This window comes from Lissotriton helveticus, chromosome 5_1 (genome assembly GCF_964261635.1).
Source record: "Lissotriton helveticus chromosome 5_1, aLisHel1.1, whole genome shotgun sequence".
Classification (NCBI taxonomy): domain Eukaryota; kingdom Metazoa; phylum Chordata; class Amphibia; order Caudata; family Salamandridae; genus Lissotriton; species Lissotriton helveticus.
In genome coordinates, this window is record NC_136065.1 from 901,607,152 (window position 1) to 901,628,657 (window position 21,506).

The 21,506-nt window shown below is 45.6% G+C and overlaps 1 protein-coding gene across 1 annotated transcript in view; it reads right to left on the reverse strand.

Annotated features, from left to right (window-relative positions):
• The window catches only part of COMTD1 (catechol-O-methyltransferase domain containing 1), a 102,361-nt gene that overhangs the window by 25,403 nt on the left and 55,452 nt on the right, over positions 1–21,506 (reverse strand). Inside the window, exon 5 of the mRNA XM_078643362.1 lies at positions 8,156–8,210. Coding sequence (XP_078499488.1) covers positions 8,156–8,210 — 55 coding nt within the window. The remainder of the gene's footprint in view (positions 1–8,155; positions 8,211–21,506) is intronic.

Genomic DNA, 21,506 nt, shown 5'->3' on the forward strand with positions numbered 1-21,506 from the left:
TTGGGACTAGGATGAGCGCAGGAGGCTAGTTTCAGTTCCAACTATGACTCGCATCCCTTCAGGGTGCACGATATCCTCAAACTGCCCCACTAGCTGGACAATTGAAGAGGAAGCTGCAGATGTCCCAGGAGGTTTCCTAAAACATTGATCAACTCTCCTCTTTAGAGTCTGGTTCAGCTACTCTTTAGTGAGAAGTAGGTTTCTGGCTGTGCTTGCGAGTGATAATTAATACAACAAGAGCAACCCTTATGCCCATGCAAACAGGGGATCAAGTAATCCTTGAAACATGCGTTCACATAGAACTCATTCAGAAAAACAATTATGAATATCACAGAGATTACTGTGCGGACTCAATCCAATAATAACTGTCAAAATAAACACGTTTGGAAAAAGTACAGATAAAATAGCCAGTACGTAACACGGTTCAGCCAAACCGAGTTTTATTCAAACAAATAACAAAATTTCGAACATTTTTACATTTGTTGGGTGAAATATAGTAGCAGAAGACCCCAGATGTGTAAACAAACCAAAACCAAAGATAAGACAAAGTGATATAAATCAAGGGCAAAAACAGGTAGTTGGTTGATACAGTTGTGAGACAGCAGTTTCACTTAATAACAACCCATGGATACAAAAATTCAACCATTGTATCTGCAAAAGGTGGAAACATTGTCTGTCTCTATAATCTTGTCGACTGCATTTTGACCTCTTAGGGATATCAAAAATATATTGATAAAATTCAAAAAATGTATAAAATATTGATAAATTGATAAAATCAATGAATGTTATCAATATATTTTTCAGCACATCTGAGTGTTACCGTTCCCTAATACTTAGTTCTTTATTCTTTAGACCCCAGGTATCCCTAGTCCTGATGAGATCCAATTATGCCTAAGGGGTCGAAACGCCGTCGACAAGATTATAGAGACAGACAACCTTTCCAACTTTTGCAGATACAATGATTGAATTTTTGTATCCATGATTTGTTTTTAACTGAAACTGCTGTCTCACAAGTGTATCAACCAACTACCTGTATTTGTCCTTACTTTATGTTACATTGTCTTATCTCTGGTTTTGGTTTGTTTACACATCTGAGGTCTTCTGCTACTATATTTCACTCAACACACTTTCGTGAAATTGTGTGAAATTGTGTTACTTGTCCGAATAAAACTTGGTTGGGCTGCACCGTGTTACGTACTGGCTGTTTTGTCTGTACTTTTTCCAAACATGTTCATTTTGACATCGTTATCTTTCAGATTGAGTCAGCACAGTAATATCTGTGATGTTCATAATTGTTTTTCTGAAGGAGTTCCACGTGAACTCATGTTTCAAGGACTGCTTGCGGGGGAGGCATTCAAGTTCTGCAGTGAGTGGCTAGTTGACGGACTTGCTGATGTCATTTTATTTTAGACAGGGCCCAACTCTTTTAAAGTAATGTGCGGGTGATCTAAAGGTGCAGTGCGATGCATGGGATAGCATCTACTTGATTACTACTGTAAAGCCGGAGTACGTGACGAAAGCATACGAACAAGCCTTAGTAAATGTAGGCAAATTTACACAAGAATTCTTGCCACTTGAAGAAGACACGTTTGTGTTTGAAGCCGCAGAGCTAACCTCGATCTCCTGGCAGGAGATCCTGAACCATGATTCTAATCGAGGTTCACAGGCAATCACCACATCAGCGGCTCCTCCGCAATGGTGGAGGAGCATTATCCCACTGGCTCAGAGCCAGCAGCAGAAAAATGAAGTGATATTCTATTATCATTTTGTTTTTCAGCTGCTGGCTGATCCAGGGTGTGTAGGGAGGGGCGGGGCCAGGCCGCAGGAGGGAGGAGGAATGAAGTGCTATGTGCACTTCTAAGTGTGCATGTCTGTTTGGCTGGTCATCTTAGGCCTGCCAATCAGGCATGCACACTTAAGTTTCTCTAACCCGGCTATATTCTACACCTGGGTGTAGAAACAGCACATACTCCCTGTTCCTGAGCGGAGGGTCAAACCAGCCCATTCAGCCCAATCCTGGCGTTGCTCTCATATTAGGTGAGCAGCATCTGGATTGGATGGGGAAGTCTGTCCCAGGGACTGCTGGGAGCAGCAGGAGAACAGAGGAGCACTGGAGCACAAGGCAGCCGCACAATCAGGTAAGTTTTATTTAATTTTTTTTATTCAACCCTTCCCCCCCACCACCGCTGCTGCTGCCCTGCCGCCCCGCCACTGCATAGTGGCAGCAGCCACGACTGCATCATCAATTGTTGTGATAGGACACAAAGCAAAAAGCCACTGGTAACAGGGCAGTCTCCCCAATAATTATTATGGTGCAAACCTTCAGCATTGTTTCAGGTACAATAGTTGTAGCAAATTATGGGCTGGTGGATTGTTAGCACCGCTTGGCTTCACGATCTTGCTAATATGAGGTTCTGAATTTTTTCCCACAACTCAATCCAAGATTAGTCTATTTTTGTGATGAGCCATTGGTTTGGCATTGTATCCTCGCTCATGGCATACATTAGGACTGTACTGATGTTGGTAATGAAATGGCTTTTTTAAGGGTTCACCCGCACTTTTTGGTAACTTTGGACTAATGCTGCTGGTTTTGCGATCTGTGAATGAACTGAGTCCAGCCAAACAGGCGTCAGTGTCAGTGCTCCGACCCTTACAAATGTACATGTCTAATTGGCTAACCCACAATTGGCATACTAGGGTCTAAATACATAAATAAGTTCACTTACTTATAAGTCCATAGTATATGGTACCACCATGGGAATCCAGGGCCTATGAGTTAAAGTTTCCCTCATGGAATGTATCACTTATTGTGCCTTCACCAGTGTGACAAAGGAAAGCATCACTCGCAGCCGCCAGTGCTGGCTGCCAGAGCAGTTTTACGTGGCTAACTTTTTAAAAAATATTTAAGTTCCCCCTAAGGCAAACCTAATGAGCCCTAATGTAGGGTGCAGTGTACTAGAATGTAGAACATGTTTTTACAGGTTCTGACTGTAAAAAACCCCACATTGTTGTTTTTACTGTAGAAAGCCTTGTAGCCCCATTGGCGACAGGATTACACACAGACAACTCTGCAGTGTTAACTTCTGAATGGAACTACTAAATATGGTAGTTCAAGATATCAAAAGAATTGCTGCATTAAACTGACGTGTTGCTCGAATTGAATTTAATGTAACTTTTTTACTAATAGAGAGTTGGCAGTTTGTAGCCTAAAGATTTTCTGGGACCATTTACTGTTGCACACAAGCTGTTGCCCCCAAGACAGCCCACTCCCCTCCTGGGTGGAGGTATGATCGGCTCTCAGGAAGAAACACAAAGGGACTGCTTGGCAAGATGACCAAAGAGGGTCTGAGCTTAAAAGGCAAGCTTCAAAGAGGAAGCTGCCTTTGAAGGTCATATGGTAGTCACACATGTGACAGCCTATCCTTTTTGTTTTAGCAGACAGGCTGACATCATGGACAGAGAGGGGGAAGCCGTGGTCAAACTGTTTTTTTTCCATGGGTTGCCGCCCTCAGATAGCCACACCCACGGGATGGACTAGTGAGCTCCACTCACCAGTAGAAAGCTTCTGCCATGTTGGAAGTGAGCAGAATAATGCATTTAGGGCTAGCTAGATGCCACACTTGACAGAAGTTGTAACTAAGCAGGAAGGGACCTGGTAGCCCATATGCTAGTAGTCACTGCAACCGCTGAGGGCAAGAACTGGGCATAAAAGTGGCACCCAGGCCTCAGATCATGCCTGTACTAGAAAGAGGACAGAAGGAGGACTGCCCTGCTGTTCTTTGGACCCAGCAAATAGAGGCTGCACCAAAGACTGAACTACACATGTTGCACCTTGGGCCAACAAACTGTGCCTAAGGTGTCCAGGTCGAGGAAAAGTTATCCTGAGCCCCAGACAGAGAAGATGACTCCAAAAGTCAGTTGTGTGTTGTCCTGTTACTGCCACAGGACATAAAACTGGATGAAGCCTACCTTGACGAGTTGGTAGCCAAGAATGGCTGATTGCCACTGATGGCTGAAAAGCAGCCTGGGAGACTTAGTCCCAGCACTCAAAAGTTGAACTCGAGTCTGCTGGACCCAGGAGAATCAACAGAGTCGCCCAACAAGAAAATTAATGATAGCTAACCAGAGACCAGGAGACTAGTGGCAACTGGTTTTTATCTGGACTTGAACTGGACTTTGAGGGGCTTCAACCCCTTCTGGCCAAAGTAGCCCCATGGTGTTTGTGGACTGGGGGATGACTCTAGGAAGACCCCTGTCACTGGTTCAGCATCCTCAGAAACCTTGAGCATCTTCAGCATCGTGTATCTCTGGCATCAAGACCACTCTATTGACGTCTATGGCAGACGCCCATAGAGCCTGGAACTGGACTGAAGACAACTTTGACTGTAAACTGATCAACTGGATCTTATTCATTCCTGAGACTGGCTCCCTGTTGGAATTGGTCAATACAAGAGTGCCCTTATGGATGCTTTCAAGTTTCTTGTTGTAGCTGACCATAAACCTTGGGCCGTGGTAGATTATATTGATATATTGCGCTAAGTGACAATCTGTGATTCTTTGTTTCTTTAAAAAGTTGCATCTTTGGAAACGTCCTGTGGAGATTTGTAGTTGAGATGTCTATTTAAAGATAAAAATACAATCTATTATTTTTTTTTTATTGGAGTTGGAAATTTATTGTGTTGGATGTTATTCCTGTTCAACTGTTTTGGTACTTCTAAATGCTTTACACTTATTCCTTAGATAAAACCTGAGTGTTCTGAAGCACAGATAACAAGGGCTGAGCTAATGTTTTTCGATTAGACTTGGCTGGACCTGATATGGGTTTGTGAGTATATTACACAGTGGGGTAGCACAACCACATCATATAATAAACCACTTTTCTCAAACGGTGGTGGTGCCAGACGGTTGTACGACGATACAACGCATGCAATTACTTTGCATGCCTTTGGCACACATTTTTTTGCGCGCATGTTTTTACAGTGAATATGTATTTAAAATGCATGCCAATACCACGCATTGTTTTTAGATTTAAACTATCAGCTAGATGCATCAAACAAAAATCCGCTCGCAAAGGGGCAGATTCTCAGAATCTGCCCCTTTGCGACCGGTATTTTTGCATTTGGGATGCATCATCCCAAATGCAAAAATCGCAAATTGAGAAATCGCTAAATTGCGATTATTTGCATTTAAGGAATCTCAAATTGAGATTCCTTAAATGCAATGCATGAAAGTTCTAAAAATAGCGAATTCACTAATAGGGCACGCAAATTACCATGAAGTACAACTTCATGGTAATTTGCAAAAACTTTGAAAAATGCACTAAAGTGCATTTTTCAAAGTTTCATGTTGTGCACACACATGCCCTAAGGGCATGTGCACAGATCAATTTCAGGGGTGCAACAAGGTGTCCTTTGGACACCCCTGCACCCTTGAAATCGCAATCTCAATTTGCGATTCGCTAATTGCGATTCGCAAATTGAGATTGTCTTCCCATTCATTCCTATGGGCCTCTAGGCCCATAGGAATGAATTGGGAGGTATTCCTTTATTGCGAGTCGCAATTAAGGAATTCTAAGAAATCGCTATTTTTTTTGTGATTTCTTGATGCATTCCATTTTGCTATTCCTTAATAGCGAATCGGTATTTTTCGCTATTAAGGAATCGTAAAATGGGTTGTTGATGCATTTGGGGGATAATGTATTTGGAGGGGAGGCCCCCTAATTTACCTTAAATATGTGGTATTGGCATGTATTTTAAATACATATTCACGGTAAAAACATGCGCGCAAAAAATGTGTGGTAAATGTACAACAAGGTAAACACCTCGTTGTAAAGGCTGTTTCCTGTGTCAGACTGCACTTGTTGTCCTAAGGAGACCCACTGCAATTAAAACGGGAGTCAAAATGTAACATTGTTCAAAGGATTGTCCATAGGTGATTAAATAAAACCACGAGGAACAAAACTTACATTGTACTGTGGATAGTTGATAAATACATTCTACGTAAGTGTAGATATGTGTATCTTATTTTAATTTTCACACAACTGCACCTATGAGCACTGCAGCATTTGCACATTTGTCAAATATAACACCAACAAAGGGTACTAAAGGAATACAATATTTTTTTCATTCTAAAGGCTTTGATTTTTTTCTGTCCTGAATAAGTACATTAACCATAGGTGTTTATTGATTGGATTAGACCTTTACTACGGTGTGAAGTAAGACCCATTGAACAATTTTTGCTGTTCTAACATGTGACGGAAGGACTCTTCGTTCCACTGTTAACCTTGGTCCTCAGGATTTGCATCATGTGGTAGACTCCTGAGGGAGTTCTGGGAATATTGTTTTTCCTTGGTTGGTGGTTACCCCTTCACCTATTTAGTTAGTAACATACAGATAGCAATGAATAGTGAAAAATCATGCAGCACGCATGGAAAAAGCAAAAACAAGGAGAAATAAAAGTATTCCTCCTCGTCGCACCAATCTAACACCGACTTCTGCATGGCGTTAGTTTCAGGCACTGCCTCAGATTTACAGATCCTTGTAAATCTGGAGAAGCATCAAAAGGCAATGGGTGTTGGAGTGGAACGCCCACAGCAACGCCCATTGCACACCCCTTTCACGCAGGTTTTAGATTGGTGCAATGAGGAGAAATACTTTTATTTCTCCTCGTTTTTGCTATTTCTATGTGTGCTGCATACTGCACCGAAGAAAAATACCAAAACGGTCAAAACCACAACCAAACTTTGGCAGAAATGTTTAGTAACTGGTTAAAATACAATCCATCCCAGTCTGTTTCCAGGTACAACATGCCAAACTGTGATGAGACATATTGGAAGAGCGCCTTCCTACAGAGTATTATTTACTTGAAACAAGCATTTATATTAAATTCTGTTAATAGCTAATTTGCCAATACTAATGCCTGAGAGGGCTATTTTTCTTAATAGTTTAATCAAATTGTAACTGTTAACTGCCTACACTGAAAAATATAGCGTTATATATTACATGTGTATAATGAGTGCGGTAACCAGTAATAAACTAGTAATAAATAACTACATAAATAAATAAATACATAAACAAGACTATTTTTCTTTCTACATTTTATTTACGTCAGTACAGTGTTTTGTGTAGCACAAAATAAGAAGAGAATCGCTTCTTCAGGCAAAAGGACATTTGTGAAAAGCGTCATATTAGAAATAGTGAAAACTTGAAAATGTAGAATGATGACGCGCATGTTCTACAAGCAAATAACTTTCTTGGCCGTTATTACTAGGCTAGATGCATCACTGGAGACCAAACTCCCATTGCGTCATGTTTTCTTACGAGAAACAAAGTAGACCTAAGAATGTCGGTTGGGAGATCTGTCATTCAGACTTATGATTTTCAAATAAAAACAGAATGACTATCCGTAGCAGACCCATTAACCCACTCTACAATCATGGTGTGGGACAGCCACATGGACTAATTCCCAAGTACTCTGAAAGATTGCTGCTTAGTTCAGCTTAGCAGCCCTTTAGTGGAAGACAGAACAGCTGTTTGAAGCAGCCAGTCTGTCTTTCACAGTAGGCACCCAGCCTGCATTTCTAGGGGACAGAGATCACCTTGCAGGGGGGTGTAGGCATGATTGTCTGCACCGGGAGAATCCATTGGTCCCTTGCTCTCTTCCTCCAGAGAGGAGTACTTGGGGGTCACACTGACTGTGCCATCTGTTTGTGTGCACAATCAGTGCATCTTGTGGCCGCCTCTTTGCCCAGTGCCCATGTCCATAATACAACACGATTATTTACCTCAATCCTTTGGGGCTCTGTGCCCATGCAAATGAATGAACGCCCCTATATGATAGTGCTACATGCACATTAGTTTGCATCTGCGGACCCTTCTGTAATACCAAGGTCCTCCGGGGATGCACACAAATGAATGCACATGCCTCTTGCACCCCTAGGACACTTTATGTAATATGGCCCTGGTGCAGAATTTTCCACACTGCAGAGCAGGAGGTACTGATAATATTAATTTGAAAATTGAAGGCTCCATTTGCTTAGGAGTAACTGGTGGTTAATATGGTATCTTTCCACTTTTATACATACATTCCCTCATGCACAGACGTCTTTAAAAAAGTGCTGCCTGTGAGTTAAACATTAGCGGGAGAAGGGACTTACCAAGGATCTGAAGTGTCAGCTTTATCCGCAAATCAATTTTCTGATGCACATCAGCCTTAAAGAAAAGATACAAACATGAGTCTGAGACTGGGTGAAGTGAATGTTGGAAAGAGATGAAGAGGTAGTGCTAGCAATTGGGAGGGCTGAATGTGAGACAGCGTGTGGAGACAAGAACACTAGAGAGATAGAGTGGGAACGGGAGAAAGAAACAAAATAGAGAAGAACGAAAGCTAGCAGAAGGAAGGAATGTAAAAATGAAACAAAGAAGAAATGGAGGGACAGGAGGAGGGATAACAGAAGGTATAAGGAAGGCAGTGGGGAAGGAAGGAAAAAGGAAGAATGGAAATAAGGAAGAAAGGGGGAAATTTGGGAAGAATATAAGATTGGCACTCTGAGTGTCCCACTAGACTAATGCAACTAATCCAGCATGTCAGATCCCTGAAGCGTTCTGCCTGCCCCATATTACTCAAATGGTCACCACTGGAAAACTCCAGACAATGAAACGTACTCTTGATGGTTTAGTGTAGTTTAGATGCAGATGCTTCAACAAACTGTGGGGGTTATATACCAAGGGTTGTATGGACGGTCATGTGGTGCTATACAATAATGCCCTGCACCCTTAGACTTTTATAATGCTAAGTATTTTGATGCATTGCTTTGCACCACGTGAGAGTACACGCCAAAACCTTAGTAAATAACCTCCAAAATGATGAAAGACATCTGTTTCAACATTCAACATTTTGCTAAATTAGCGACTGTCAGTGACGTGCTACATTAGATATGCAAAGGGGAGTAGCTGAAAGGGAAGAGAGGTAAAAAGGTTGGTTGGCACATGTGTTATGCAGGAAGGCATGAACAATAACAGAAAAGGGAGGTGGATGTGTGTGATCTGGGAGCATATAGGGAACTCCCTTAATATGAGGTGGTTTATTGACATGCAAGAGGATAGAAGGTCCTCCCAACATATATCAGGACTTATATTTCAGAACAGGTGACATTGGACTTGCAGCACTGAATCAATCCACATAAGCTATTAATGTCCATGATACTGACGCGTGTGCTATGGGCATCCCATCTTATTAAAGCAACACAGGCCTGTGAACTTAATTTTCCTAATTCTGTGGTAGTTGCTTTGGGTGCGCAAACATCCAGCATCTCAGAATAATATTGAGTATGCCACCACGTGATCTTCTCTCAGTACCTCCTTCAGGTTCCATGGGTAAGTAGAACTTTTTTATCTCATGCCATGGGATAAGAAAGCTGTGCATGATTGGGACCAACAACTGCACCTTTTAATGTGTCTCTAAAAATGGGAGAGTCTCCTCTTGTGCTAGATATTACTTTCTGCATTACTATAGAAGGGTATTTCGCTGCAGTGGCCGAAAGTGTCTTCCTTTTCCCTTTAGAAGTGTACTTTTAAATAGTCTCCCAAAAGGATAGTGACAGGAAAAGATGACAATTGCTCTGAAGCCATTAAATGTAAAATGCTTTAGCTGGAAACTCTTTAGTATGAGGGATATCAAAGTCCAAGCTTGTACTTTGACCCAACAATAAAGTGTCTTCCTATTCTCCTGTCCAAGAAGAAGACAGAGATACATTTCAGATGTATAAATGGGGGTGGGGTCGCACACTACTCACACACCGGCGGTGTCGCCACTAAGGACTCTGGTCAATGTAGTAAAGTGTTCGCAATGCATCATCTTTCGATCTTCTGCTATCTTCGCTGTCTTCGCCATCCCTGGACACGTGTTTCGGGGTATCACCCCTCGTCAGCAGGGATAGGCCGTGTACTGGGGTTGCCGATGGCTGCCAATATCTGCCAGGTATAGTACCACTCTGGCGCGTAGGTGCGGGATCCCAGGCTCATCAGCCCACTGCTCACGGGAGCTTTAAAGTTACAAATGGGGATGGGGTCGCACACTACTCACACACCGGCGGTGTCGCCCCTAAGGACTCTGCTCAATGTAGTAAAGTGTTCGCGATGCATCATCTTTCGATCTTCTGCTATCTTTGCTGTCTTCGCCATCCCTGGACACGTGTTTCGGGTATCACCCCTCGTCAGCAGGGATAGGCCGTGTACTGGGGTTGCCGATGGCTGCCAATATCTGCCAGGTATAGTACCACTCAGGCGCGTAGGTGCGGGATCCCAGGCTCGTCAGCCCACTGCTCACGGGAGCTTTAAAGTTACAAATGGGGGTGGGGTCGCACACTACTCACACACCGGCGGTGTCGCCCCTAAGGACTCTGGTCAATGTAGTAAAGTGTTCGCGATGCATCATCTTTTGATCTTCTGCTATCTTCGCTGTCTTCGCCATCCCTGGACACGTGTTTCGGGGTATCACCCCTCGTCAGCAGGGATAGGCCGTGTACTGGGGTTGCCGATGGCTGCCAATATCTGCCAGGTATAGTACCACTCAGGCGCGTACTACATTGACCAGAGTCCTTAGGGGCGACACCGCCGGTGTGTGAGTAGTGTGCGACCCCACCCCCATTTGTAACTTTAAAGCTCCCGTGAGCAGTGGGCTGACGAGCCTGGGATCCCGCACCTACGCGCCTGAGCTCCTTATTGTTATTAAAGGCTTGAACTTACCGCGATGTGTGTGCGACTCGTTCTCTCCCCGGAGAGGTTGCTGGAATAAATGACGGCCTGGTCTAGCAGTGGAACAACGCACCGCCAGACAAAGAGCGCCTTAACTGGCCGAAACAGACTAAGCAAGCAATTTCGCCGCAAGGCATCAGGGCAGCGGCAGCCGCCATGGACTGTTCCCTGGTTCTGGCTCCAAACAAACACGAAAACGGTTTGTGAGGGAAACGCGCAACATAAGAATGTGGCAGAAACAATTTAGCATCGCCCACTGAAGGGTAATCACTGAGAGGCTGTGGGATGACTACAGGTACCAGGATGCTCGACATTACAGTAACGCCCACTGGAGGGTTCACAGACATTAAAATGAGGAATGACTTGGCCCTGTAAGTTGGATCGCGGCCCCATGATGCATGCCTGGCTCCTCCTCTGAAGAAGACCAAAGGTTATGGTCGAAATGCATTAGGAAAACGGAGCTCCTTATTGTTATTAAAAGCTTGAACTTACCGCGATGTGTGTGCAACTCGTTCTCTCCCCGGAGAGGTTGCTGGAATAAATGATGGCCTGGTCTAGCCGTGGAACAACACACCGCCAGACAAAGAGCGCCTTAACTGCCTGAAACAGACTAATTAAGCAATTTCGCCGCAAGGCATCAGGGCAGGGGCAGCCGCCATGGACTGATCCCTGGTTCTGGCTCCAAACAAACACGAAAAAGGTTTGTGATGGAATCGCGCAACATAAGAATGTGGCAGAAACAATTTAGCATCGCCCACTGAAGGGTAATCACTGAGAGGCTGTGGGATGACTACAGGTACCAGGATGCTCGACATTGCAGTAACGCCCACTGGAGGGTTCACAGACATTAAAATGAGCAATGACTTGGCCCTGTAAGTTGGATCGCGGCCCCATGATGCATGCCTGGCTCCTCCTCTGAAGAAGACCAAAGGTTATGGTCGAAATGCATTAGGAAAACGGAGCTCCTTATTGTTATTAAAAGCTTGAACTTACCGCGATGTGTGTGCAACTCGTTCTCTCCCCGGAGAGGTTGCTGGAATAAATGACGGCCTGGTCTAGCCGTGGAACAATGCACCGCCAGACAAAGAGCGCCTTAACTGCCCGAAACAGACTAAGCAAGCAATTTCGCTGCAAGGCATCAGGGCAGCGGCAGCCGCCATGGACTGATCCCTGGTTCTGGCTCCAAACAAACACGAAAAAGGTTTGTGAAGGAATCGCGCAACATAAGAATGTGGCAGAAACAATTTAGCATCGCCCACTGAAGGGTAATCACTGAGAGGCTGTGGGATGACTACAGGTACCAGGATGCTCGACTTTGCAGTAACGCCCACTGGAGGGTTCACAGACATTAAAATGAGCAATGACTTGGCCCTGTAAGTTGGATCGCGGCCCCATGATGCATGCCTGGCTCCTCCTCTGAAGAAGACCAAAGGTTATGGTCGAAATGCATTAGGAAAACGGAGCTCCTTATTGTTATTAAAAGCTTGAACTTACCGCGATGTGTGTGCGACTCGTTCTCTCACCGGAGAGGTTGCTGGAATAAATGATGGCCTGGTCTAGCCGTGGAACAATGCACCGCCAGACAAAGAGCGCCTTAACTGCCTGAAACAGACTAAGCAAGCAATTTCGCCGCAAGGCATCAGGGCAGGGGCAGCCGCCATGGACTGATCCCTGGTTCTGGCTCCAAACAAACACGAAAAAGGTTTGTGAGGGAATCGCGCAACATAAGAATGTGGCAGAAACAATTTAGCATCGCCCACTGAAGGGTAATCACTGAGAGGCTGTGGGATGACTACAGGTACCAGGATGCTCGACATTGCAGTAACGCCCACTGGAGGGTTCACAGACATTAAAATGAGCAATGACTTGGCCCTGTAAGTTGGATCGCGGCCCCATGATGCATGCCTGGCTCCTCTGAAGAAGACCAAAGGTTATGGTCGAAATGCATTAGGAAAACGGAGCTCCTTATTGTTATTAAAAGCTTGAACTTACAGCGATGTGTGTGCGACTCGTTCTCTCCCCGGAGAGGTTGCTGGAATAAATGATGGCCTGGTCTAGCCGTGGAACAACGCACCGCCAGACAAAGAGCGCCTTAACTGCCTGAAACAGACTAAGCAAGCAATTTCGCCACAAGGCATCGGGGCAGGGGCAGCCGCCATGGACTGATCCCTGGTTCTGGCTCCAAAGAAACACGAAAAAGGTTTGTGAGGGAATCGCACAACATAAGAATGTGGCAGAAACAATTTAGCATCGCCCACTGAAGGGTAATCACTGAGAGGCTGTGGGATGACTACAGGTACCAGGATTCTCGACATTGCAGTAACGCCCACTGGAGGGTTCACAGACATTAAAATGAGCAATGACTTGGCCCTGTAAGTTGGATCGCGGCCCCATGATGCATGCCTGGCTCCTCTGAAGAAGACCAAAGGTTATGGGCGAAATGCATTAGGAAAACGGAGCTCCTTATTGTTATTAAAAGCTTGAACTTACCGCGATGTGTGTGCGACTCGTTCTCTCCCCGGAGAGGTTGCTGGAATAAATGATGGCATGGTCTAGCCGTGGAACAACGCACCGCCAGACAAAGAGCGCCTTAACTGCCTGAAACAGACTAATTAAGCAACTTCACCGCAAGGCATCAGGGCAGGGGCGGCCGCCATGGACTGATCCCTGGTTCTGGCTCCAAACAAACACGAAAAAGGTTTGTGAGGGAATCGCGCAACATAAGAATGTGGCAAAAACAATTTAGCATCGCCCACTGAAGGGTAATCACTGAGAGGCTGTGGGATGACTACAGGTACCAGGATGCTCAACATTGCAGTAACGCCCACTGGAGGGTTCACAGACATTAAAATGAGCAATGACTTGGCCCTGTAAGTTGGATCGCGGCCCCATGATGCATGCCTGGCTCCTCCTCTGAAGAAGACCAAAGGTTATGGTCGAAATGCATTAGGAAAACGGTGCTCCTTATTGTTATTAAAAGCTTGAACTTACCGCGATGTGTGTGCGACTCGTTCTCTCCCCGGAGAGGTTGCTGGAATAAATGATGGCCTGGTCTAGCCGTGGAACAACGCACCGCCATACAAAGAGCGCCTTAACTGCCCGAAACAGACCAAGCAAGCAATTTTGCTGCAAGGCATCAGGGCAGCGGCAGCCGCCATGGACTGATCCCTGGTTCTGGCTCCAAACAAACACGAAAAAGGTTTGTGAGGGAACCGCGCAACATAAGAATGTGTTAGAAACAATTTAGCATCGCCCACTGAAGGGTAATCACTGAGAGGCTGTGGGATGACTACAGGTACCAGGATGCTCGACATTGCAGTAACGCCCACTGGAGGGTTCACAGACATTAAAATGAGCAATGACTTGGCCCTGTAAGTTGGATTGCGGCCCCATGATGCATGCCTGGCTCCTCCTCTGAAGAAGACCAAAGGTTATGGTCGAAATGCATTAGGAAAACGGAGCTCCTTATTGTTATTAAAAGCTTGAACTTACCGCGATGTGTGTGCGACTCGTTCTCTCACCGGAGAGGTTGCTGGAATAAATGATGGCCTGGTCTAGCCGTGGAACAACGCACCGCCAGACAAAGAGCGCCTTAACTGCCTGAAACAGACTAAGCAAGCAATTTCGCCGCAAGGCATCAGGGCAGGGGCAGCCGCCATGGACTGATCCCTGGTTCTGGCTCCAAACAAACACGAAAAAGGTTTGTGAGGGAATCGCGCAACATAAGAATGTGGCAGAAACAATTTAGCATCGCCCACTGAAGGGTAATCACTGAGAGGCTGTGGGATGACTACAGGTACCAGGATGCTCGACATTGCAGTAACGCCCACTGGAGGGTTCACAGACATTAAAATGAGCAATGACTTGGCCCTGTAAGTTGGATCGCGGCCCCATGATGCATGCCTGGCTCCTCTGAAGAAGACCAAAGGTTATGGTCGAAATGCATTAGGAAAACGGAGCTCCTTATTGTTATTAAAAGCTTGAACTTACCGCGATGTGTGTGCGACTCGTTCTCTCCCCGGAGAGGTTGCTGGAATAAATGATGGCCTGGTCTAGCCGTGGAACAACGCACCGCCAGACAAAGAGCGCCTTAACTGCCTAAAACAGACTAAGCAAGCAATTTCGCCGCAAGGCATCAGGGCAGGGGCAGCCGCCATGGACTGATCTCTGGTTCTGGCTCCAAACAAACACGAAAAAGGTTTGTGAGGGAATTGCACAACATAAGAATGTGGCAGAAACAATTTAGCATCGCCCACTGAAGGGTAATCACTGAGAGGCTGTGGGATGACTACAGGTACCAGGATTCTCGACATTGCAGTAACGCCCACTGGAGGGTTCACAGACATTAAAATGAGCAATGACTTGGCCCTGTAAGTTGGATCGCGGCCCCATGATGCATGCCTGGCTCCTCCTCTGAAGAAGACCAAAGGTTATGGTCGAAATGCATTAGGAAAACGGAGCTCCTTATTGTTATTAAAAGCTTGAACTTACCGCGATGTGTGTGCGACTCGTTCTCTCCCCGGAGAGGTTGCTGGAATAAATGACGGCCTGGTCTAGCTGTGGAACAACGCACCGCCATACAAAGAGCGCCTTAACTGCCCGAAACAGACCAAGCAAGCAATTTCGCTGCAAGGCATCAGGGCAGCGGCAGCCGCCATGGACTGATCCCTGGTTCTGGCTCCAAACAAACACGAAAAAGGTTTATGAGGGAATCACGCAACATAAGAATGTTTTAGAAACAATTTAGCATCGCCCACTGAAGGGTAATCACTGAGAGGCTGTGGGATGACTACAGGTACCAGGATGCTCGACATTGCAGTAACGCCCGCTGAAGGGTTCACAGACATTAAAATGAGCAATGACTTGGCCCTGTAAGTTGGATCGCGGCCCCATGATGCATGCCTGGCTCCTCCTCTGAAGAAGACCAAAGGTTATGGTCGAAATGCATTAGGAAAACGGAGCTCCTTATTGTTATTAAAAGCTTGAACTTACCGCGATGTGTGTGCGACTCGTTCTCTCCCTGGAGAGGTTGCTGGAATAAATGATGGCCTGGTCTAGCCGTGGAACAACGCACCGCCAGACAAAGAGCGCCTTAACTGCCTGAAACAGACTAAGCAAGCAATTTCGCCGCAAGGGATCAGGGCAGGGGCAGCCGCCATGGACTGATCCCTGGTTCTGGCTCCAAACAAACACGAAAAAGGTTTGTGAGGGTATCGCGCAACATAAGAATGTGGCAGAAACAATTTAGCATCGCCCACTGAAGGGTAATCACTGAGAGGCTGTGGGATGACTACAGGTACCAGGATGCTCGACATTGCAGTAACGCCCACTGGAGGGTTCACAGACATTAAAATGAGCAATGACTTGGCCCTGTAAGTTGGATCGCGGCCCCATGATGCATGCCTGGCTCCTCCTCTGAAGAAGACCAAAGGTTATGGTCGAAATGCATTAGGAAAACGGAGCTCCTTATTGTTATTAAAAGCTTGAACTTACCGCGATGTGTGTGCGACTCGTTCTCTCCCCGGAGAGGTTGCTGGAATAAATGACGGCCTGGTCTAGCCATGGAACAACGCACCGCCAGACAAAGAGCGCCATAACTGCCCGAGACAGACTAAGCAAGCAATTTCGCTGCAAGGCATCAGGGCAGCGGCAGCCGCCATGGACTGATCCCTGGTTCTGGCTCCAAACAAACACAAAAAAGGTTTGTGAGGGAATCGCGCAACATAAGAATGTGGCAGAACCAATTTAGCATCGCCCACTGAAGGGTAATCACTGAAAGGCTGTGGGATGACTACAGGTACCAGGATGCTCGACATTGCAGTAACGCCCACTGGAGGGTTCACAGACATTAAAATGAGCAATGACTTGGCCCTGTAAGTTGGATCGCGGCCCCATGATGCATGCCTGGCTCCTCCTCTGAAGAAGACCAAAGGTTATGGTCGAAATGCATTAGGAAAACGGAGCTCCTTATTGTTATTAAAAGCTTGAACTTACCGCGATGTGTGTGTGACTCGTTCTCTCCCCGGAGAGGTTGCTGGAATAAATGACGGCCTGGTCTAGCCGTGGAACAACGCACCGCCAGACAAAGAGCGCCTTAACTGCCTGAAACAGACTAGGCAAGCAATTTCGCTGCAAGGCATCAGGGCAGCGGCAGCCGCCATGGACTGATACCTGGTTCTGGCTCCAAACAAACACAAAAAAGGTTTGTGAGGGAATCGCGCAACATAAGAATGTGGCAGAACCAATTTAGCATCGCCCACTGAAGGGTAATCACTGAAAGGCTGTGGGATGACTACAGGTACCAGGATGCTCGACATTGCAGTAACGCCCACTGGAGGGTTCACACACATTAAAATGAGCAATGACTTGGCCCTGTAAGTTGGATCGCGGCCCCATGATGCATGCCTGGCTCCTCCTCTGAAGAAGACCAAAGGTTATGGTCGAAATGCATTAGGAAAACGGAGCTCCTTATTGTTATTAAAAGCTTGAACTTACCGCGATGTGTGTGCGACTCGTTCTCTCCCCGGAGAGGTTGCTGGAATATATATATATATCTATATATATATATATATATATATATATATATATATATATATATATATATATATATTCACTGAAAAAACCATAGGTTATAGACCATATATAGTTAGGAATTAGCATTTAAAAAACCTTATTTTACTCACACAAAACCATTGAAATTCCATATATAGTTAGTTGCACTAACTATATATCGCGCACCCGCAATCCACTGCTGATCATGTCACATATTACATCATTCATGACATGGTCAGTGACATCACTGATGACATCACTGATGACATCTCAAATGACATCACTGATGACATCACTGATGACAACATCCAGTGACTGTATGTTTCTGTAAAGTTAAAATATGTCTTACATATTGAAGAATGAGTGGATGTATAAGTGTCTGGATGAAGGATTTAGTAGGTGCGTGACTGACTGTATGAGTGAGTGATTAAATGTGTCTCACTGAATGCATGGGTTAGTGACTAAACTGTCTTAATTTGTGCATCATTATGTCTGTTGTGATGTAAACTGCTGCATGTGTTGATCATTAGCTATACGAGAGGCTATATGTGTTATTAATTGGTTGCCCAAGTATTTCTATGGGAGATTGAGTTTGTGTGGGGGTGGCTGGAAGGTGTGTGACTCTATGCATAGATGTGTGAGCAGTTTATTCACTAGGGGTATGAGTTCAAGAGTGCATGTGGAAACAGCTACATGGGCAGTTGACTGTGTGCATGAGTGTATTGATGAGTGAATGGATATCTCAATGCTACATGTCATAGTAAGTACATATGTAAAACACAGTACATGTGAGAGTTGGCATATATAAATAACTGTGCATGAGAGCCACTGAATGAGTGAGTGGTTGTATCGATCATTGTGAACTTGTATCAGGGATTGTATAAGAGAGTAAATATGTGTTAGTATATGTTTCAATAAGTAAGGTGTGTTTAACTGTATAGTTGAAGAAATGAAGGTGAGATTGTTTCTTTGCATGACTGACTGGGTGTGTGAGTAACTCCATGGATGAGTGGCAGTGTGTGAGTGTCTGTATACACTGAGTGTATCTAAGGTTATATTAGAGTCTGAAGAGGTTTATCGTATTAGCACAAGAATGATGTCAAATGAGATGTCATCAGTGATGTCATCAGTGATGTCATTTGAGATGTCATCAGTGATGTCATCAGTGATGTCACTGACCATGTCATGAATGATGTAATATGTGACATGATCAGCAGTGGATTGCGGGTGCGCGATATATAGTTAGTGCAACTAACTATATATGGAATTTCAATGGTTTTGTGTGAGTAAAATAAGGTTTTTTTAAATGCTAATTCCTAACTATATATGGTCTATAACCTATGGTTTTTTCAGTGAATTTCAATGGTTTTTTAATAGCAAATATCATAAGCTGTCGAATGTCAAGTACGTGGTAAGTAAAAACATTTTTGTGTTTATGCACACTGATCTGCTTTGAATGCTGCCCCCCACCCCTCATTTCTATTAGGAGTACTCTCTCTTTGCAGATAGTGAAGGGTAGTTAACGCAGGCCTTTGCCCCCGTTGTAATCCGTCGTGCCTGCTTCTCTCTCCATTTGATTGATTGTTCTCTTTGGTTAAATCTCTATTTACAAACAAGCACAGAGTCGCAATACTCTGTTTAGTCTTTACAGATAGCGAAAAATCGTGTAAAAAAACAAAAGGAATCGAGCAAAATCAGTAGGCCACTAATGGGATCTCTTTTTGACCTCCCTAAAATAGAAACATTAGGAACAACCTGTTGATAATACCAATGTGTATGTACATAAGCGGCGTTCATTTGTGTTCACAGTACCCCTTGTTGATTGTTTGAATCGAGCATTGAATTGTTCGAAGTTGGTTCTCTTAAGAATCTTCTCTGCCTGCAAACGAGGAAGAATAGGAATATTCTCTCTCCCTTTGCAGATAGTGAAGGGTAGGTAACGCAAACCTTTAACACGTTGTGCCTATTTCGTTCCTCATTGATTGATTGTTTCCCCAAACATTGACTGTTTGGGAATTGGTTCTTTTTGGAGGTATTCCCTGTTTGCAAATATACGTAGGAAAATCTTTGCAAATAGTGAAAGGGTACGTAATGCGGACCTTTCTCCCCCGTTGTAATCTGTCATGCCTATCTACTCCCCACTGATTGATGCACCTGTTTCACCCGGACCATTTACTAGAGATACGTCATCTGGCCCGACCAGAGAGCACCCCTAGTGAAAAGGACATATGCAATAATAACGAAGTGATCACTGTATCCTGTTAACAGAAACTTTAGCATGAAACAACCTGGAAAGAAAAGAATAGGAAAACGAAAATCAGTAGGCCACTGATGAACATGAACTTTTATTAAACAACGAACAAAGAAACGATAACATAACGTAATGATAAAACCTATTAATGTCCTAGAAACAAGAAAACGTTAAAATATGCCAGTGGTGAGAGACCAGAAAAACAGTAAGAGAAACCAAATCACCCCTCGCTGTCCCACCGCCTGCCACGCCAAAAAAATCGATAGACTAGGGAAAATGCAAGTCAGTAGAACATCCGCCCCCACTCTGGAAACTTCCAAGGTGGGGCAGGGTTGCGGCTACGCCCAGCCGGGAGCAGCCCATATAAGGCGGGTCCTGCTGCCACGCCTCGGCCAGGAGATCCTAACGTAGGGTGTAGCCGGAGGAGAGGCCGAGGCCAGCGGGACCCGGCCAGGGGATTGCCTTTACAACGCTGAAGAGTTGCAGGGGGGGGAATATCTCCTCGACCCTCCCCTCTCTCTCCCAGTCCGGCCGCGGTGGCCCTTGACAGTTTCAGGTAGTCCCGCCACATGCTCTTCCGGTCCGGCCACCAACGGTCGGGGGGCCGAGGCCGACGGGATCCGGCTGCAGCCGATAAACCAAGGAACCCGTTCATGGGGCCAGAGCCAGGGGCGTCCGGCCGACATCCACCGGAAGCCCGGCCCGAAGACGGACGGGACACTTCTTCTTTCTTGAATAATGGCTGCGACAACACTGGGGGGGGATGTCTTGCACATGCCTCCGACCCCCCCCCCCCCTCGTCCTCATCGCCTGGTCCGGCCATAACAAATCTCAAGCGAGACGCCGTGGGGTGCACTGGGAGGGAGAGACGGTGCGAACAGGCCTCTCCCGCCTCCCCAGGTGGAGGCTTCCCAGCTGCACCCTCAGCGCTCCAGGCGCCCGGAAAAGGGTTCTTCCACTGTGGCCATGCTGCAACGTCTCGCCCGGCAGGGTGGAGCCCGTCCGCTCATTTGACCCCGCGATCGCCAGTAGCTACCGAACTCTCAAAATGGCGGTCGACCTGGCAAGAGCGGGCCCAGCATAAAGAAATGGCCCGGTCACTGGTTGACTCCACCACCGTAGTCCTCCACGACCTTGAAGATTCTAGAGGAGCCGCGGGAGTCTCCGACCCCCGATGGGGAATGACTGCCATGATCGCCCGTGGAGTGACGAAACTGTATCCGCGGGACGTCGGCGCTCCCATGCTGGCGCCAGCCTCACTTTGAATTACTAGAATCCTGCAGACCTCAGTTCCGGTGAAAGCACAGTGTGACCCGGTAGGAAAAATTGTTGCACCCCCTCCCCTTTTTGACTGATAGTTCAAACCACCGATCCTTTCCTTTGCCCTTTTAACGGAACTTTGGACTGCCTCCCCCTCTTTTACATTTTCTAGAGAAAACAAAACATTAACCACTACATTAGCATAGCAGTTGACACCAGAACTGTTTTCAAATTGAAAACCAACAACATCTTCAACAGAATCCTTTTTGTTTCTGCTGTGACCCTGCTACAGCACAGGCATTGTCCCCAGCAGTAATTCTGCAATGCTGGTAAGAATAGCTGTGGTGCCTACTGGACTCACTCACCCCCGCGGCGCCCCACGCCGTTATTTGCTGGGCGGCAACTTACTAGACATCACTTTCGTGCCATCTAGATTTCAGCGCGTTCTGCTGCCTTGGAACTATTCGCACAACAGACTGCTACTGACGACCCACCCCCAGGCAACATCTTCTGAATTTTCATAATTTGAAAGAACTAGTAACATGTCCTCATCAGGAATTCAAAAGAAATTGCCACGGTCTCTTCGTTGTTTAAATGTTTTTACTGTTTTTGTTTTGTTGTATATATTTATATGTTATTAAAGTTTTATATTCCTACTACTTTGTTGGAGTGCTATATATTTTTAATGT